Source organism: Emydura macquarii, unplaced genomic scaffold (assembly GCF_026122565.2).
Source record: "Emydura macquarii macquarii isolate MOO-44397 ecotype Brisbane River unplaced genomic scaffold, CSIRO-AGI_Emac_v2 contig_1363, whole genome shotgun sequence".
NCBI classification, from domain to species: Eukaryota; Metazoa; Chordata; order Testudines; family Chelidae; genus Emydura; species Emydura macquarii.
The window spans coordinates 2,383,626-2,404,809 of record NW_027131500.1 but is presented as its reverse complement, the minus strand read 5'-3'; the positions used below and the strand labels follow the sequence as shown (position 1 = coordinate 2,404,809).

The 21,184-nt window shown below is 42.3% G+C and overlaps 1 protein-coding gene across 2 annotated transcripts; it reads left to right on the top strand.

The window, feature by feature from the left end:
- The first annotated feature begins 11,840 nt into the window (after positions 1-11,840).
- ING2 (inhibitor of growth family member 2) lies at positions 11,841-20,094 on the top strand. 2 transcript variants are annotated; one of them, XM_067551679.1, is made up of 2 exons: positions 11,841-12,183; positions 18,776-20,094. In XM_067551679.1, the coding sequence occupies exons 1-2, from the start codon at positions 11,985-11,987 to the stop codon at positions 19,444-19,446; spliced, it is 870 nt and encodes a 289-aa protein (XP_067407780.1). In that variant the 5' UTR covers positions 11,841-11,984; the 3' UTR covers positions 19,447-20,094. The 2 variants fall into 2 exon arrangements, with proteins under 2 accessions (XP_067407780.1, XP_067407781.1); XM_067551680.1 differs by lacking the exon at positions 11,841-12,183 and adding an exon at positions 12,778-12,897.
- The last annotated feature ends 1,090 nt before the right edge of the window (positions 20,095-21,184 follow it).

Sequence of the window (21,184 nt, the reverse complement as noted above, 5' to 3'; positions counted from 1 at the left end):
GTTTAGGGTACTAGCATAGGAGACCTAGGTTCAGTTTTCTGCTCTGCCACAGGCTTCATGTGTGATCTTGGACAACTAGATTCCTAAATACTTTTGAAGATCTGGACCATGGTCTCTGCCTCAGTTTCCCATTTGTAAAATGGGGATGATAATACTTCCCCTACCTCAGAGGAGTGCTATGAGGATAAATACATTAGAGAGTGTGAGGAGCTCAGATTCTACCTAAGCTCTAAACATTTGATTTTAATACATTAAATTAATGATTCTATAGCTACTTTGCACAATGAACTAATTGGAGGCTAGATATAGAGCTTTTGATTTCAATGAGAGTTGTGTGTTCAGTGCAGCTAATGAAGTGGGCCCTAACACACAAGTGCTTGAATAAATATTAACCAAAGATACAGCTTTACTCCACTTCTAAAAAGGTAGGGGTCAGTCCGAATTTCTCCTATTTTATCGTTGGAAGGAAATGGTGTTTGCTGGACACATCACAGCATCAGAAACCTGTTTCTTTTTGCTGTATTGATGCCTTTGTAACCTTGAGATGCCCTAGTTTCCTGATCTGTAATAGGTTATAGGGGTATTGAGTCTATATTAAGCCTTGTGCAATTCTTAAAAACATTCAGGTCATGAATGATTAAAAAAAGCATTCTGTAACCATGGAATGCACAAAATAGGTCGAGGATTGCAAAAGCAATGGCCTCTGACTCGTGTACAGGAATATGGGAAAGGATATAGTGGATTAGTTAAATGGCTTTAAATTAAGCTAAATGAAATTAAGGACACTAATTCAGAATAAGTGTCCACAGAGGAGTTTGATGTGGTTAACTAATCAACTTTAAATTCACACCTTAAGGCCTGGTCTGTGTTTAAAACTTGAAGAGCATCTCCCTATAGTGTCCAGCCCTTGTCATTGGACACACTCAGTTAATGAACAAGTTTGTTACTTCCAAGAGAATAATGTACACACACCAGCTGGTCTGAGTATCCACTAGAATATAACAATAGAGCACTCTAATCTATTTATAGTGAAAACAAGTTTATTAACAAAGGTTAAGGTATAAGAAATAGGGAGCAAGGGTGGTGATAACCATCGGTTACAAATAAAAGTAAAACATGCTTTCTAGAAACTAAGACCTTGTCTACACTACAGAGTTTTGTCAATACAAGTTATGCTGACAATCAAAAACTTATAATTACATTGCTTGTGCATGTTCACACAACACTGTCACCAGAGTGCATCCATAGGAGGTCCTGTAACATGAGCAGTGTACTGTTGGTAGCTATCCCACTGCAACTCATCACCTTCTGCAGCTAGGAGTTGTGGGAAGGTGGGGTGGATCGCAGTGTATCATGGGTGTGGGTTCAACATTCTATTATGCAGTTTTCTGTCCCATCATTTCATGGGTTTTCAACAGTCCCTGTTTACTGTGTGCCCACCATCTCTGCCTGAAAGGATGGATCATGCCCTGCTCTCTACTGTGGTCACTGTTATGAACACATTGTGGCTGGTCATGCAGTGTGTCATGAGCTCACAATCTGAACAGGTATCTGAGGTGCCTGACCTACTGTGTGCCATGGAAAGAAACAATGCCAGATTACTTTTGGTATTCATCGAATGTCTGCATGCGGTGGACCATTGCTATTGAGCTGGTGAAACAAGCACTGAGTGGTGGGATCGCATTGTTATTCAGGTCTGGGATGATGAGCAGTGGCTGCAGAAGTTTCGGATGCGGAAAGCCACCTTCCTGGAGCTGTGTGCGGAGCTCACCCTCGCACTGTGGTGCAAGGATGCCAAAATAAGAGCTGCCCTCTCAGTGGAGAAGTGTGTGGCAACCGCTATGTGGAGGCTGGCAACACTAGACTGCTCCCGGTGAGTCATGAATCAGTTTGGAGTCAGGAAGTTCACTGTTGGGGCTATATTAATGCAAGTGTACAGAGCCATTAATCGCATCCTGCTATGAAGGACTGTGACTCTTGGAAATGTGCAGGCCCGCCGATGGGGGCCCACAATTTAAATGGGCCCAGACCATGGGTGGTGAGTGAAGCTTCCCCTCCGGGAGGCTAGCTCCCCATCCTGCCTCTTCTGCCCACGGCCCTGCCCACATTCTAGCTCCACCCCAGGCCCTGCTGCTCCCTGATCCGGTCCGGCCCCACTGCTCGCTGCATCCCTTTTTCTGCCCCGCCCCTCCCCGCTCATCCCCCCTCTTCTCTTACACATTCCTCCTTCCCCACTTGGCCTCCCTGGTGCCACATCCTTCCTCCTTGCTTAGCCCCCTGCCATCCCTCGCTGCCTGGGGGATGGGGGGTGTGGAAGAGAACGGGCCAAGTGGGGGAGGGGCAAAGCCTGGGGTGGGGCAGAGTGGAGTATGGGCAGGGCCTCGGGCAGAAGAGGTAGGTCAGGGAGCTAGCCTCCCAAGGGGAAGCTTTATCCATCACCTATGGTCGTAAACCTCAGCCCTCCCTTTCCAGGGGGACCATTGACTGTTCTGCCTTGGGACCTGAAATTGCTGTCGGCGGACCTGGAAATGTGTGGGAAAGAATGGATGGCTTTTGCCATTATTTTTCTTCCTTCTTTTTTCTGTCTGGGAGATGAATTATTCTGGGTGTCATCATCTTAAGCTCTTTGGGGGGATATGCAGAGGTGAGATAATGGAATTTTTATGCTGAAAGGCGTTAATTGGTGTAGTTTTTTTGATCTATAGCTTGCAGAGGAGCTTGAAACTGTGGCTCTGCTAAACAGACAATAGGGGTTCTATGTGTCCCCCATTTTTCCCCTTCTGGCTTGATTTTACCCCAAATCAATAAGATTCTGCCCACTGATGCCTAGAACAGTCCCTGAAATTTTGGAATTGAACGTCTATGACATTCAAAAGTTGTGTTACATCCAGAGAAATCCACCAACTTGAGTGTAAGGTTAGTGCTATGTAATTGTCCTTTTGGCTATGTCAAAGCCATCAACATTTACCATTATTTGAAAATATCTCACGCCTGCCGGTAGCATAGAAACTACTCCAATGGGAGATGGCCGTATGGACTTGGGCTAATCAGGCCTTGCTTTTTAAAAAACATGGACCAAAACATACACTCATTGAGCCTTCATTATTCAAATGACTGGATGCCTCAGTGATCCAGCAGCACATCCGCAACTATATCAAGATTGATGTTCATCTTGCCTCCCAACTACACAGGAACATGCAGCCCCACCTACAACAAAGTCCTGGAATCAAAATGAATCTGGGGTGCAGCTGTGTTGTGGTCCCCAGCTGTGCCTCCTTGCTGAATCACCTGCTTGCTGGTGTAAGACCCCAATTTTGTCAGTGTTATTCAGTGGCCCAAGACAGGTGCAGCTGGGCCCTCTGCTAATCTTTGAAGGAGGGGAGGGTGAAATGCTATGGCAGGGGCAGAAGGAGGAGGATGAGTGATGTGCTGGAGATGCAGTAACAAAGACAACAGTGCTACCAAAACTTCTGCACATCCCTCCTCACTGAGCAGCACTAGGAAGTGTTTGTGCTGCAGCTCCCCTAGACCCCTCCGCGAGGTAACTCGAGCGAAGCGTGGGGCACAAAGAAAAGTCCCATCCCCGCCCCTCTATTGCAGATTCTGCTCTGCAGCCCTATTGTGAAGAGGGGTGGGATCACGGTCATGCTAATCTGCATAATATATTCACACGTGATTTGCATAACGCGGGCACAACGGGCTCGGACGCTCGGCGGTAAATATGTCTGTACTGTAGCTGGGACGGTGGCTTTTCGTTTAAGCCGGATACAGAGCCCATCTCCCCGGGTGGGTCTCTGGGGAGCTGTAAGATAGCTAGTATCCAAATGCAGGGCCGTGGCCCAGTGCAGCGCTGCTCACTGTGAGCGAAAAGTGATAACAAGCTCAGGGTTATATAAGGCAGCCTGCAGAGCCCTGTAAGCAAGGTGTTCTGAAGACCTGCTGTCTAGGCCACGTGCTGAGGACGTTAGTTTCTCTAGGGCTCCAGAGCCCGCCTAGGGGAAAGTCCCCGGACCCCGGGCAGAGAGTGCCGCGCGCTTCTGCAGCGTGCAATGACCCGCCTCGCAGGCTCACGTTCTCCCCGCTGAGAAGCCCCGCGGGCTGAGCGGGTGGGCGCGGGGTGGGCTGCCCGTCATTCCCACAGTAACGCAGGTAGTGCGCAAGCGCGCCCCTCCGCGGGCTGCAGCACTAACAGAACGGGGCTCATTCTCAGAACGCCTGGCCTTTTGTGATCAACTTTTTGACACAACTCCGATGGTAAGAAGCTTGGAGAACAAATAGCCAGATATCCATAGAGAAAGACATCAGAATAATTAATTTGGTTGGAAAGTTGACAGACTTGCTCCATGTTAGGGATAACTGTTTTGATCAGCTGTGAACCGTGACATAACTAATTACTAATAACTAAGCAACTAATTAGCGGATCCTCTATTGTCTAGGACTTCAAACAGCTTAGGTGCATTTCAAAGAACAGGATGCAGATGGAATAAACATGGCACATATCTGGAGCAAATGGTAGTTTTGATCAAGCAAACAAAGGATGTGTAAATGAGATGAGTAAAATAGTTTTCAATCTAACCAAATAATCAGCAACATTAGGAGGAACTTATTGCATCAATCAAACAATAAATTCAAATCCTGCTCACCTGGCTAGTCCCTCCAAAACAGGAGCTAGGCTCATTCAGAATATACTTGTATTCCTTCTGACTGGGGTTGTCTATTGTGGCAAAAATGGAACTAGTACTTCACCAGTCATGCAGCTCTACTAGTGATAGCAAGTGCAAGCTCTAGTGTAAACAGAGCTCAGGTGTTTTTATTAGGGCTAGGTGAAACAGTGGGGGGCTGAAAAGTCTATAGGCTTTCTGTTGATTTGGATGGACAATGGATTTTAACAAGGTATTAACTTGGTCTAGGTTTTATCTTTAATTAAGAACTAAAGGTGTTTTTTTTCTTTAATCTTGTTTATTTATTTAATGGCTTTCTTTATCATAGTCTACTAACAAATAACTGAACTGCTCACTTTCCTTTATGCCAGACTTCAATGCAGTCCAAAGTACCTTGTGCTCTTTCTGCTTCTGCCTTTTTCTCTGTCTGCAGTAAGGTTCAGAATGGAGGGAGAAAAGTGATGGTATTCTTCCAAGCTACACTATAAAATAAACTCACCCCATCTGAATCTCCAAAAGGAGACATCACTCACAATTAATTGAATAGATGTTCAAAAGATGATTATGTTGCTGCTTAGCTCACCTTTGGTGAGGCTTCTGTGTGCTCATGGATCCTGCCAGAATTCTTGGGCTTGGATCCTTCCTGACAAGGGGAAAACCGAAAGTTCGTGAATCTCCCAAACATCACCCATTGCTGGCATCAAAATGATCCTTTCCTCACAGTAAATTATGCAGAGCTATGATCAGTCCTCTTCTATGTTACACCAGGGAATAGTTAGCAATGTTAACACTTAAATGATCATCATGTCTTATGAAGATTAAAAAAGGGAATGGATATTTATATGAATATCTAGAATAGCAGAATATCTAGAGTTATCATAATTAATGATGACAGATTCTGGAGGGGATATTAAACTTGTATTTCAGGACTTAAGTCAATTTATTATAGTATGAGATGTAAGTAAGAAAGCAGTCTACTTCTACTTCTGCCTTTATGGGGTTCTTACATGTTCCTGTTAAGCGTCGTATTATGTTTGTCCAGGATAGTGGACTAGATGGACTTTGGGTCTGATCTAGTATGGCAATTCCCATGTTCCTATCACTAGGGATATGCCTTTGTTCCTCACTGAGATGAATAGGACAGTTCACATCTCTAAAAGCTATTGTTCCAGGTTCTCTGTTGATTCATCTCTGCACTGAGATTCACATTTTGAGGTTTTTCACTTCAGCCAAACAAATAGAGATTTCCTTTAAAATTTTAAGAAATAATGCTGAGATTCTGAAGAACAAGATATTATATTTAGAGAATTGCTGGCTGTTCCTGAGCCTTGCTCTGGGGTCTCTCTGAGATGGAGATTTTTGAGCTTCTAAACTAATAAATATATAGTAGACATTTTTATTACAATCTGGCAACTCATCCACCATTTTATAATGGTTCTTTCTTTACCTCCTTTCTCCTCTAATTCTTCATACTGAACAGCCATATGTTAGTGAAGCTAAGTTAAAAAAATAAAATAACAAAACACTGTCAAAGAACCATTCATAAAGAAAGCACTAAGAGAGGGCACTGACCCGTGAAGTTATTTTGGGAGAAACTGTAATGAAATCTCAGTGTTCTAGTTTGAGCAGCTGGTGCTAAGACCTCTTAGGCTGTAGGGAATTAGCATGTCTTGCTTTGATATCTCTGTTTATTGGTGAAAGCAGCTTCCACCATCTACTTAAAAGAAAAATGTTGCCTTTGGGGTCTTCTAGCTCTGCTATATAAACATATTTTTCACAGAATTTTGCATGTCATATGTTGCCAAATATATGTGATTGACTGCTCTTCACTATTACTTTACATGTCATTTAGTAGGCTTTGTTAGTTGTTATTACTACAGACGATGTGTTTCCATTTGCTTGGTTTCCCTTGAAATGTATTCTAGTCACTTAAATTTGTTTTCATATTCCATATAATATTTTGTAACCTAGTGTCAGATTGTCTAGATTTATGTAGAATCAAATTAATTTTATTCCTCTTCCTTGTAGGAATACAAGACTGTGAATTGACTGAAGACCTCTGCTGACATCAGGAAAATGAGTACATTCTGAGTGATCTAGGTTTATGAATGAAGTACTGCTTGCACATGAGTAATCAGACACACTGAGCTCTACCTGCACTTAAGATAACTCTATCTCTCAGTGTTTGAAAATAATTGCTACCTGGTAATCTTTTCAACATTTAACATATCAGTGAGAGAGGAGTGGAAATATTATACTAAGAGCTGTTGCAGAAAGATGGCTTGAAAAATGGCGTGTGAGGATTTGCAAGTACCATATACAATTGTTTATAAATAAGGCAATAGATAAGTAAATTTCCCCAAGAGCAATGTTCCTGTTAAAGAAAATGTTGAGACTAGAGCCTTTTAAAGAATTGCCGCTTGCAGTCGACTGAGTGTGGCTCAAATAGTCTGCAAAGCTACTTACTGTGCTCTTATCTGTGATGAGTTCACTTTGAACAAAAATATTTTTTAAATAACAAGAAAAACTGATTTAGCCACCGTCTCCCACTTTAACTCTTCTTGTGTTTTTGACGTGTTTTAAGAGATGTAATGATGCTGAGTAACTCAATAAGGTGCTGTGAATATTTTCAATAATCTTCTGCAAAAAAATTCCCTCCTTGATCTGTGATGAATACCATGTCTTGAATTAATATGTTTGCATAGAGGAGGGATGAGGGGCTGGGGAATTATTATTATTTATTATGATGATTTGTATTACCATAGTGCGAAGGAGCTGTAGTCAAGGACCAAGACCCCATTGTGCTAGGCTCTGTACAATGACACAGAACAAAAAGACAGCCCTGACTCCAAAGAGCTTAAAATCGAAGTGTAAGACAAGAGACAACATGGATACAGAGACAGTCTGGGGAATATAAGGAAACAATGAGACAATAGTGGTCAGCATTATAGACAGTGGTCTGAGCATACCAACAGCCTAGTAGTTGTCAAGTTGTTTGCAGGTGTCATAGAAAAGGAGAATCTGAAGGATAATTTTGAAAGAGGATAAAATTGTTTTTGTAGATGTTTACAAAAAGCTCTTCTGAAGAGCGAAGGGCAGTATGAAAGAAAGCACAAAGGTATTTGTTTGAAAGTTGAACAAGTGCGGGGTGAAGGTTGACATCTCAATGAGAATCAGAATTCAGAACTAATTTTACTGAATATTACTCTACCAAGGTGCATATATAATCCTAGATCAGGAAAATGGATTGGGATTTAATAGTTTAAACATGCTGTCATTGACATAAGAGAAAATTACTATTATTGCTTTATTTCACTGCTCTTCAATGGAAACTTGTATTTTTTCAGTTGAATTCCATTATAAGATTGCTGAATGATATAGATGTCCATACTCATTACAAATGTAACTACAACAGCTCAAAATATCCAAGTTCTTTTAAAGCATTTTTTACCAGTTGGATAAATCTAGTCATTTTGCATTAGAAGAAAAGTACATAAAGTTCTCAATGTACACTATAAATGTTATATATAACACCAATAGATATTGCATTGACAATATATGGATGGTTCAGACTACATTGATGAGTGCTATAAAATGAAACTGTATAACAATTTACCACAAATGAAAGTGAAACTAGCTAGTTAATTTCACTTTCTAAACTGATTTGTGAAAAAAATCCATGGTGGCATGGATGATGTTCTGAGGGAGGTTGTTAATGTTGCTGACTTTCTGGAGGAAGTCGGTTGTGTCCTGGAGGAAGCTGGTCTTTTGTATGTTGAGTCGTTTGAGCATTGTTTCTATGATTCCTGATATTCCTTCAGGAAGGGTGCAGTGGCTAGATATGATGGGTCTGCCTGAGTTCCCTTGTTTGTATATCTTGGCAAGCATGTAGAAGGTCCCTATGGTGGGATTCATGGGGGATGAAGTTGTAGAGTTTCTCTTGGAGTTGTTTGGGGCAGGATTTGATGAAATCCTTAAATTCCTGGGTAAATTGTGCTGTGGGGTCTTCTCTGAGTTCTTTATAGTAAGTAGAGTCAGAAAGTTGTCAGTGGTCATGTTGATGTAGTCATCATGGTTGAGAACCATGTCAGTGTAATTATCAATGTAACAGAACTTACAAGAAAATGGCTGAAAAGAGATTTGTAGATTAAATCCAAACTTCTTGGTAACTAAACTTGCATAATATAATTGTCCCAAGTCTTTTGCTGCTAAGTAATACAAACCTATGTTTCTTGTTGCCAGTGTCTGAGGCAAATTCTACATCAGACTTTGGGGAGGCAGGAAGCTCTATCAAAATTAGAGATTTTGCTGGCAGGCACGTGGATTTTGAAAGACTGTATTTCTTTGAGGCTTTATTTAAAATTCTCTGAAATTACTCCTGGGATTAAATTATAATTGAGTTTTTCTAAATAATAGTTTTAAGTGAATCATTATATTGCCCTTCTTGACAAAGGAGTAAGATAACTCTTATTTTGGGCTAGAATGACTTAATATAGAGCTACTTGCAACTCAAAGACTATAAATTAATTAGACATCTCACCATATAAATTGCCATTGTGAGAAAAGTGTGCTTTTGGAGCATATTGCAGTGTAGTGGAAACTTACTGTCTGCCTTCTTATAGCCTATCAGTATACTACTGGTACAAATCTCTCCCCATCATAAAAACGTGTCTGTTTAGAAATAAATTAATATATAATTAGGTATAGCTGCTGGAGGAGTAATAAAGGTACCAGCCAGGGGTGCAGCAGCACTCCCTGGCTTGAAGTAGTTTCCATCATACCATTTTGTTCAATGGTTTTCAGCACCTCACTATAAAAATTGTTCCAATGCCATTGGTATCAGCTATCTGCAGACATCTTTTTTTACCTATATATACATTGCATTGGAATAAAACTTCCCCTCCCCACCATCTCATATAGTGCATTTGGAAAGCAGCACTTTCAGAAATTAGATTTTAGCACTGGTGAATTATCCTTTCAGATGCTGAAATGGTTCGAAAGATGATACTTACAGAAAAGAAAGTGCAGAAGGACAGGATGTTATTCCCAAATATGTAAGTGATGTGGGCAGAAAATACCAAAGTTTCTGATCTATCACTGGGTACCCTTCTTTTAGGGGTGGGGAAGGAGTGAAAGACAGCAACATCTTCACAAGCTATGGCAGATTTATATCATGAAGGTAGTTTAAGTAACTTATACTTACTGATACGTGCAGTTTTTATCTTACATGTTGTTTAGTAAAACTTTGTGTATATTTTGTCCTTTCCTGAACAACACATTGAAATCTTAAGTGGTGTATCAGACATTTTTTGAAATATAGTAGCATATTTGTCTGAGAAACATCTACTTAGAGAAGCATGGAAGTGAGCAGTCTAGTGTAAGAGGGGGGCAGGGACTAGGAATCAAGACTCTAGAGTTCTATTTTGAGCTTTGCAAGTGGCTGGTTATGTGACTTTAGGCATGTCATTTACAGCTCTCTGTACCTTAGTTTTACCACCTGATGTAATATCTTCCACACAAGGATATTATGAAGCTTAATTAATGTTTGTAAAGTGCTTTAAGATCTTTGGCTGTAAGATACTATATAAATGCAAAGTATTATTTTCAGCTTGTGTCCTGTCTTATTTAGAACTGTCTAGACCATATGGTTGTTTAAACTACTGTATTTTATTTAATTAGTAAAGATAATAAAGGGAAAAATAGAACCCAGTATCTGAGGCAGCTTCCAATCTAATGTTTTTTGTAAAGCAATTCTCATATAAAATTATCACGCAATGTTGCCAACTCATGATTTTATTGCAAGATTTGCAAGATTTTGTTTTATTTCTTAAAGCCTCAGTTTCTGGAGTTATGTAAAAACATTAGAATCTTAGCTTTCATTTAAAAATGTTTCTAGCCCTCATGGCAGCATAGAAGAGCTTGGAAATGTGAACCCTAAGGGCCCAATACCAGCAGTCAAATAAAAAAAAACCCAACATGATTTAAGACACTGTCATGGGGATTTTTTTGGGGGGAGAGGGGAGGAGAGGAGAGACAGACCAACTCATTGATTTTTAATGCTTGGGGTTGGCAATGTTGCACAATGTTTCAGAGCTAGTCTGTCTGTCTATGCATGGACAGAGAGGTAATGCCTGACAGTTACAGAATATTAAAGATCATCCTGGAAGGATAAAGAAGGGTGCAAAGGATATGAGATGAGTGATTAAAGATAGGAAACATGGATCAGAAAGCGTGGGGGGAAGAAGCATCAGTTTTCAAAATAAATCTTATAACAGCAACAGCTCCAGCCCAGAGCATGCATGAGGGATTAATTATGGATTCAATCCTGTTCAGGGTCACACACAAATCTCACATGGAGAATCAGGCCTATTGATTTCAATCACCTTCATCCTGTGTAATCATTTACATTAGTCACCACAAAGTGGATGTAAAATGCTACTTTTGATTTACACTTATACTGGTGAGTGAGATCTGAGTGACTGTGGGTGTGAGTCCAATTACTCAGGTGTGTTTGCAGGGTTACACACTTACCCTGCACTCTGCAGGGTAAGGCCTGCCTTCCATGGTCTGTCTTGTGCAGAGCTGAGCCCAGAGTAGGGTGACCAGATGTCCCAACAGGCGGGCCTGTGTCTTGTATAGGTGCCTATTATCCCCCTACCCCATCTCGATTTTTCACACTTGCTATCTGGTCCCACTAGCCCAGGGTCAGTGCTTAACATACCAAAACCTCCTTACTCGGCTCAGCTATGGCACACAGTCGCCTTGAGATCAAATCTGGACTGAGGTGTAGCCTAGGCACCCCCCTCCCTGCCTTCAATGGAGGAGAGCAAGAGTGAGTGAGAGCTGCGAATAAACATCTCCCTCCCCCTTGTCGTCCATTTAAAACATGTGACTCCTCCCCCCTCAGCGCGCCGGGGAGGAAGGGGCTGGAAGGAGTGTTACTATCTCTTTAAGAGAGCCCCGCCTCCCCATCCACGCTCACTTCCCGATCCAATAGGAGTAGGCCAGAGGGGAAGGCGGGAGAATGTGAACCTCTCACAGCGCCGCCAGCCGCGCCTTATTAGGGCAGGGCCTCGCGCATGCGCAAAGTTCACCGGGCAGGGGCGGGGGCTCAAAGTGGGTTTTTTTTTCCGCCTCGGCAGCAGCAGTCGCGGAGGCTGGGCGGGGGGAAGCGCAGGGACCCCGGGACTCGCCCGCCCCGCAGCCGGGGTGTCCCGTGCGCAGCCTGCAGGGAGCCGCGGCGACCCGGCCGAGCAGGGGCGCCCCCGGCCGGGTGTCAGCGCCGGGAGGGAGGGGCCGGCCGTGCCCTGGGGCCGGGGGTGCATGTGCTGCTGGCGCGGGGGCATGATGCTGGGGGGGCCGCAGCTGGTGCCGGGCCCGGCGGCGCTGGCGGGGGCCGGCGGGGAGCGGGCCCGGCTGCTCTCGCTCTACGTGCAGGACTACCTGGAGTGCGTGGAGTCGCTGCCGCTGGACATCCAGCGCAACGTGTCCCTGCTGCGGGAGCTGGACACGCAGTGCCAAGGTGAGCGCGGCCCGGCCCGGCCCGGCCGGCCCAGTCCCTGCCCGGCGACGGGAGACTCGGCCTGCGGGCTGAAGGGGGCGGAGTCCCGGCTCTGAGGAGGAGTGTGGGGCCCTGCTCGGCGGCTGAGGAGCGGATCCGGGGCTGGTTATTGACTCCAGGGAGGAGGGAGCCGTCTCGGTGGGGCCGACCGCTCCCGCCCGCTGCCTCAGCCCTGTCACCCACCGCGCCCGGGGGAGGGGCCCGGCCAGGGAGGGAGGCTGGGCCCGGCCCGCAGGGAATGGATGGGCTCCAGGGGGGAGCTGCGGAAGCCCCCGTAGGTGGGGGTGGGGAAGCCCTTCCCTTCCCTGCGCGGCGGAGCTGCTCTGACAGGCCGCAGCTCTCTGAGGGAAGCTGAACCGGGTCCCTCCCCTCGCTGCCCTGGTGACATGTGCTGGCTGGCCACTCGTGCGTGGGCGGGTCGCCGAGCTGCTGGTCGTGTGTTAATGTTCCCGTAGGAAGATCATTCTCTGAGGGGCAAAATCTCACTTATCCCTGGCCTAGAGCAGGGAACCCGCCTCCTTGGAAAGTTTGGTAAAATTCCGCTTGTCTCTTTGACACACCGATTCGGCGCACGAGAGGCTGCCCTGCTAGTTATGTATCTGCAAATGCACGGTGGCCTTAAGACCTCCCCTTTGAGGATCAAGGACTTGAGTTTAGAAGTGAAGCTGCGAGCAGGTTCGACTGATGATTTATCTTTTTAGAAAAGACTCTTGGGCGGGGGCCACCGTATTGGGGAAACTATTGTATAGGCAGTGCATGATTTAACTTAGACATGTTTGGTAATACCTTATAAACAGGCTAAGATTAATTTAAAGCTGTAATGGTCTATTTTAACCTTTCATAGCGTTGCTCCATCTCTTCATTCTGGCAAGCTATTCTTTTCAGAATCCCATCCTGCTATGTTTTCATTAGATTGCACATTCAGTTCCTAATTTATATGTTGTCTGGGATTTTGTACCGTGTAGTATGAGGCACGCTAGACTGTGAAATTGCTCCTCACCACACTTGGAACCTCACATTTAGCGTGATCAATATGCTGTGGGATATATATACTTGAAATTCTTGGATGAAAGGTGACAATGTCTAAACATTTCAGTATCTCAGTAAAGCACTATCTCAGTTTTACAGATGGGGGAATGGGAACAGAGGTTAAGGAATTTCCATGAGTCTCTATAAGTCAGTGGAAGACTTCCAGTTCAATCTAATAGTCTGTATTGTCTCCCCACACTGCAGCATGGCTTGAATGCACAACTGAATAGCTACATTCAAATGAACCTCTCTGAATGTGGAATGCACCAGAACTTCCTTTTTATAAAAAATTTATTTGTATTTTCATGGTTTCTAGGAGCCCACATTGCAGGCAAACATTTCTAAAACGAAGCAATAATGCAGTGTTGGGACTCCTAAAGGTGCAAGTTATAGTTCCCAAAGCAGCTGTAATTTAGCTGCTCTGTATGTATGTAGAGGCATTAGTTTATCATGCAGTAATACTCAGTGACATGCTATAGGATCAAATGTCTCTATAAAACTACCTTGAACATAAACACATTTAACATTCACTGGTCTAGGATGTGAGGTCACAAGCTTGACACTGATCACTAAATGTTCAGGTTTGTTCAAAGAATGGGTAACAGTGAATAAGCAAACAAGTAACATTCTCATACTCAAATCCAGTCAACTTTTGTTAAACACTAGAAGCAATTTGTACAGCAAAACAATTTGAGCTGTAGTTAAACATGTTATCTGTAACTAAAGGGAAAGTTTCTAAATTTAATTTACAATGCCAGACAGACTACTCAAATTCTTGTGTCTGAGGCTATCCAGCCCTAAAGCCCTTAGTCTAATTATTGCTGGGATCTGAGTCTCTGACTGTTTCTCAGTGGAGTTATCAAATGAAGGATTGAAGAGATACCAGATGGCATCAAAAACTTACTGCCAGGAGGGAGAAGTGCCAGTCCTTATGGTATATCAACTAAAAGACTGGAGCATAACTGGATACACGTCACCCAGCTTTGTAACAAAAGACAGTTTTATCCTTTTCAATTTGGGTGAAAAGAGATAGTTAAGGAGTGTTAATTCCCTTAAGATGGCCTGATGTTACAATTGAAAAGGTGTTCTTTGTATTATCATTCAAATTAACCAGGAAAGATGCATGAGACCAGACTCTTGTAAACTTTCTGGATTCCAGATGTTTAAACTACTTACCTTGTTTGTTGAGGTACAGTGAATCCAATTTTCAAGGTCAAACAGTTTAGCAGTTTCTCTTAACCATTGCAAATTTATGTGAAGGTTCATGAGCAACCATTTCCTGAATCTATCAGGTAAATTCAATTTCTGATCTAAGAAGTGTTACATATTTTTGTTGCATATGTTAATATGAAATTGTTTTTCCCTGTTGGCACCAAACCTAATTATGGCTTTTTATATTTTATTTTTGATTGAAAATATTGAACCCCAGAAGATTTTCTCAAAATATTCCCAGGCCAGTTGGAAGATATTTTGGTAGCATCGCTAGTATAATTTAGACCAATTTAAAGTTGGTGCTGCTTCATACTGGGGAAGGGTGTTTGACCCTATAAATCTCTAGTCAGACATAAGAACAGCCATACTGGGTCAGACCAATGGTCCATCTTGCTCAGTATCCTGTCTTTCAAAAGTGGCCAATGCCAGGTACTTCATAGGAAAGAACAGGTAATCATCAAGTGATATCCCCTGTTGACTATTCTCAGCTTCTGGAAAACAGTCTAGGGACACTTCAAAGCATGGTTTTGCATCCCTACCATCCTGGCTAATAGCCATTGATGGATCTATCCTCCATTAATTTATCTAGTTCTCTTTTGAACCCTGTTATAGTCTTGGCCTTCACAACATCCTCTGGCAAAGAGTTCCACAGGTTGACTGTGCATTGCATGAAGTATCTTCTTGCATGATAATCAAACCTTCAGTTTGAAGTGCTGTCTCTATGGGGGTCTTTAAACTTATGACATGAGGCAAGAACTTACTCTTGCTATGTGCAATGGTTGAGTTGCAGTTGCCAAAATCCATAACTCTGAAAACCCTGATTTTTATACTTTTAATAAAATGACAAAAATCAGCTTTTTGTCAACAAAACAGTGAAGGTATACAGACTAAAATGCTCCTGCCACTGATGTAACTCCCCTGCTATGCTGACATAATAAGCCCTACACCTCTTACATTGGCTGTGGGTCTGTCATTCTTGTCAATTTCGGCAGGGGGTGTCTGTGGAAGCCTTGTCAATTTCAAGGCTCAGCTGTGAAATTGACAAGGATGCCTGGCTTTTGGCAGGGAGTGGTCTGGGGAGTGAGAAGCTGGTGCAGTTCCTGGCAGGAACAGAGCCTGTGGGGCTCCCAACAGGGAGCTGAGTGAACAGGCTCACGGTTCCCCAGTTCTCCTGGTGAGGATGCACTCCACTGACCAAGGAGGGTGGTGTGGACATCATTGGTGGCTGTAAGTCAACTTATGTTAGGTCAGCTTATTTTTCTAGTGTGGAAAAGGCCTTGCAAAGTGCTTCAAAGAATAAAAAATGGAGAAACAGAAGGCTAGTTACTTTCACTCCTCATTCTCATGCAGTAGACAATGTTCCAATGTCTGGGGCTGGTCTGTACTAGGAACTTACATCGGTATAGCTATGTCTCTCAGTGGGATGAAAAATCCACCCCACACCCTGAGAGAAGTAGGTATACCAACCTATCCCCCCGGTGTAGACAGGTTGACAGAAGAATTCTTCCATTGACCCAGCTACCACCTTGCTGGACCAATGGGACAACCCCTTCCATTTTTATAGGTGGTGTCTTCAATGAAGCGCTACAATTGTGCGGCTGTTGTTTTCAGTGTAGACGTAACTTGGGTCACAAATAACGTCGGGGAATAGCTGATGTAACAACTGTTCCAATTAAGCTTTGTGACTTACAATAGCCTACTTATTTAAAATCTAAACTTAAGATGACAACATCCCTTTGAAGTCTATAAATGAGACATTGTGTCCTCCACACTATTCCCACCCAGCAGACTTGAAATCCTAGAGAAGTGTCATCCCCCCCCCACCAAAAAAAAATGTCGGAGTCAGTCTCTTCAGCCCAGACTGAACACATTACTTCATAAAGGTCAAGGGTAGAGCCCTGCATGAATATAAAATTTGTGTCCATATCCAATTCTCAAACATGGTCCATGGATATAAAGTGGATATCCGCAGATTTGCAGGGCTCTCGTCAAGGCGCCGCTGTTAATACTGTGGAGTAGATTCTCTGTCCTGTGCTGCTTCCTTTGTCATTCAGGTGAAATGGGGAGGAGATATTGCTTGCAAGTCCCCAATGGAGATTTCATCTATGGGGAAATCATATGGAGTGGGTGTACCCAGCTCCTACATCTCCCTGTGATTAAGGGCATGTCAGGGCTGCGGGAAATGTGGCTGGAGCTTGTTGTGCTCTGGCTATCCCTAGTTAGAGCATGGTCTCCGGAGTTCTTATTTAAACTGGCACAAAATAGAGCAGCCTCCAGACTGGTTTAATCAGTGCTGGGCTGAGGTAGAGAATCAGGAAACCATAACTAGTAGCTGGTTCTCTGCTTTTCTAATTATTTCCAGGGCAGCAAAGAATTGTGGGAAACTGTAAGTTTTTGCAGTTGTTAGTTTGTACTTCTGATACTTGAGAAGGAATGGTAGGCTGTTTGGGGTTATGGTGATAAACACATTTGGTTGTTTTTTTTCCCCCTGCTAAAATGATCAGAAGTTAACTCAGCTGACAGTGTAATTATTTATCTTTAGTTTTCAGAGCTAACAATGATCAATGCCTGTTCAGACCTCAGCTATTATTTCAGGATGTTGGCAGGTTTAGAAAAGACAACACTGCTGCTTTGCATTTAGCTCATATTCTTAAGCTACTTGCAACCATATGGCCTAGAGACAATTTTAAAAAAACAAAAGCTATGTTGTGAGACACCATCCTGCAGAGAGGGCTAGATTCTGCAGTATATTCCACAGCTGCAGAAATAGAGTATATGGGGCAGTGTCAATAGATTCCCTTAACTAAATTTTTCAAATACACAAAATGTTTACAGAACAGTTGCACTTGTACTTTTTCTCACTGAAACTTCAGTAAGTCACAACTCGATATCTAACATCATCCCAGTGACACACTGTACTTAAGACTTTACGGACAACATATTAGCAGTTGGCTATTCAATGGTTAGCAAAGACTTTATCCTTGTTTTAATAAAGGTTCTAGGTCACCATTAGTCTTGGGAAGGACACTTATAAGGGAACACAAGAAGAGAATTGAAGTTCAGTGACCTCATAACTTGTGCTGAAGATTTTTTGTTACTGTTTTGGAAGAGGGGAGGCATGATAGTGCATGACTTGCAAAAAAAAAAAAAAAAAAAAAAAAACCAAAAACCACATGCCAGTGCCTCTAGAAGTTAATCAGTGAACACTTAATTAGTAAAATTATTTTTTGCATTGTTCCTGAAAGTGTTCTGTGATACACCAACCACAGATGATATTGCCTCTGCCTTGAAGAGTTCACAATCTAAGCACAGGTTTAACCACGATCTGTTTTAAATTGGTTCTATTAAACCAGTGGAAAAGTTTGTGTGAATATGCTTCAATTGACTTATTGTTGGCCTACATCAATATAGCTTTGTTCAGTCAGTTTTCAAACCTATATATAGCTTGTCTCTGCCCAATTTAAGGCTAAGTGTTCCAAAGGTCTATCTTAAAAGAACAAAACACAGAAGAAAAAAGCTAAACTCATTGTTAAAGATAAATGTTCTTAATCTGGCCCATTATCCCTAGACATTGTAGACGGACACTTTCTATTGTGGAATAGCAAAAATTAAAAAAAAAAAGCACACTGTTAATACTGCATATTGTAATCTATCCTATTCCTGTTCAGTGCCAAAAGGGAGCTGTGCACTACTGTAACTCATTGGAGAATCACTGTGCATTACAAACACTGCCTCAATGCCCTTTGAGTTCAGGTTAGTCATATATAAGGATAAATTGAGGCACAGAGCCTATTTAACTAGTCTTTGGCAGAGCTGTAAATCCTGGTTTAATCATTACAAAAATTTCCCACTTCTATTGTCTTTACCACTGGATGGGCTAAAGAATTGTGAAGTCTAAATTCCTGGCTTGTCAGTTGAGCCAGAATCTTGGACTCTTAAACTATTGCAATTTAATGTGTACCAAGGATTCCTTGCCAGTTGTGTACTAGTCTTTCCTGTGTCTTGAGTAGCTTTTTTTGTTCTTTACAATTTGCAAAAATTCTCTATGCAGCAGACTGTAGGTCATTTAATCAGAGTTTCTTATCTGAGGAACTGTCTTATAGTAGCATTAAATGTTGAATTTATTTCATGAACATAGCAGAAAACTTGGCCTACAGCCTAACTGACATACATCATATGTATCTTAGACTGAACTACTGCTTGGAAGAAATTTACCTAAATTTTCTTTATGTTCCACTTTGTGATGCATCCCCCCCTCCCCCGCCCCCAACCAACTAAAAACTATTGTGCTGATTTATCTTTTCTTTTATAGAAGCATTAAAAGAAATTGATGATGTCTATGAGAAATATAAGACAGAATGTGATCCCATTCAGAAGAAACGATTGCAACAGCATCTTCAGCGAGCACTAATCAACAGCCAAGAACTTGGAGATGAGAAAATTCAAATTGTTACTCAGATGCTTGAACTAGTAGAGAATAGAGCCCGGCAAATGGACACCCACTCTCGGTGTTACCAAGATCTGTCAGATAATGAAAAGCCTCTAGAAAAGGCAAAAGTGGAATCTTGCCAACCAGAAAGATCTTCACGTAGACCACGTCGCCAGCGGACCAGCGAAAGTCGTGATCTGTGCCATATAACAAATGGGATTGAAGACTGCGATGACCAGCCACCTAAAGAAAAGAGATCCAAATCAGCCAAGAAAAAGAAACGCTCCAAGGCCAAACAAGAAAGGGATGTTTCACCTGTAGAATTTGCAATAGATCCCAATGAACCAACTTACTGCTTGTGTAACCAAGTGTCCTATGGAGAAATGATAGGTTGTGACAATGAACAATGTCCTATTGAGTGGTTTCATTTTTCATGTGTTGGACTCACGTATAAACCAAAGGGGAAATGGTATTGCCCCAAGTGCAGAGGAGATAATGAGAAAACTATGGACAAATGTACTGACAAATCAAAAAAAGATCGAAGATCGAGGTAGTGAATGCTATAAATGTTTTAAAGGGTTGTGTGTCTTTTATATGAAAATTGTTTAATTTACAGAGAACAATGTTTTAGGAAAAATGCATAAGACTATGCAATATTTTTTAATCTATAGTATTAATGGAGTATTAAAAGCTGTTATACTTTCTGAGATCTTTAACTTTCTGCACTGAATAACCAAATAATTGAAACAGGGTGGCCACACAACGGCACAGATGGAATTACAGGTAGTGTTGTGGAGTTTTTTTTGTTTTTTGTTTCATTTAAACTCCCTGTTAGCATTTAAAAGTAAATCCTGAAATAATGGTGGTGGGGAAGCACTGAAAGACTTGTCGTATTACAGGAATAGTATTTAACCTCTCTAGCACTGTTTCACAATCTCAGACAGTTACTAGAATCTCCATTTGTTGTGAACTGAATCTGTTCTACATCCCATGCCTCAAGTTTTCAGATTCTGTGTTAACATCATACAACATCTGGAACTGGTGTTCAGCAATTCAACTGTTAATTGTAAAATAGTCTTCCAAGCTAAAAGCAACCTATTGCTTCAGTGGCTTTCATATGATGAATGTATTATTTCCAGGAAGAAAATGCCACTAACTTATGCATTTTATGTCAATATTAAACTGTTACCTTGGTGACTTTACATTTGGGAGTCAGTTTCTGGATAGGATAGCAACTATGGTAGTCTTGAGCATGACTGTCTTGTATATCCTTATTGGGCATGTCTTTGGGGAGAATATTGGGAAGGATTTTAGCAAGCATCTTAATGGGCTTTCCTTTGGTCTTGACTTTAAGCATGTGCAGGAGTGCTGCTCTGTGATAAGGCTCTTTTCTTGTACTCCATTTTATACTCCTGCTGGAATTCTGTGCCACTGCACAATGCAGAATTTGTGCAGAATTAATATTCTCTGCAGAATTTGTAATTCCCTACCCCCACTCCCTCCAGCACTCCTGCTGTCAGCCGTGGGCGGCTGGGGCTCCTGCTGTCAGCTCCGGGCATGATTATATTGTGTTGTTTTGACAAATAAAATATGCAGAATTTTAAAATATTGTGCACAGAATTTTTCATTTTTTGGCACAAAATTCCCCCAGGAGTAATTCTAGAATTACTTCTCTGATGTTTCTAAGCTCCACAATCACCACTGAGCTATGTCTTGCTACTTCCTCAACAAGTCTTGAATTGGTGCTGGGAGGAGGTTATTGACTCTCCTTCTTAGATGTTGCTCACAGATTGTGTAGATGTGCAAAATATGATTGCTCTTCAAACTTGACCTCCACTTTAGTTACATCCATGGACAGACCTGGATTAAGGCATATGTGTGTGCCTATTGCTACAGCTTCCAGAGGCATGTGAGTGAGAGACTGGAAGCTTTCCTTTTTTAACAAAAGTTGTCTAGCCCCCAGAAATGTGAAAAGCTTGAAAATGTGACCAGTAAATATATGTAATGAATACAGTGATATCTGTAGGAAACCTCCAACAGCTTTTCTAGAGTAGGTTAAGGGAGTGATGCTTTAAAACATGTCAGCAAGCAAGATTTTTAAATACCACTTAGCATCTAGTATAGACAAAGACATCGTGGTTTAAAAACAGACTAACTGGTTTTGTTCCTAAGGGAGGTGCAAAGAGCTGGTCTCTTGCAGGAGGGAAGGAGTACAGCTCATGAAGAAGATAAACTCATGGAGGGTCTCTTATTTGTCCACAGTTTGCAGAGAGAGGGACCCAGCAGCTATTG

What these genes read in the sequence shown, in the direction of transcription:
- ING2 (XM_067551679.1), top strand. Translation starts at nt 11,985, where the DNA reads ATGTGCTGCTGGCGCGGGGGCATGATGCTGGGGGGGCCGCAGCTGGTG. An exon ending in GCTGGACACGCAGTGCCAAG is followed by an intron (nt 12,184 to 18,775) that starts GTGAGCGCGGCC and finishes TTTCTTTTATAG; the next exon opens with AAGCATTAAAAGAAATTGAT.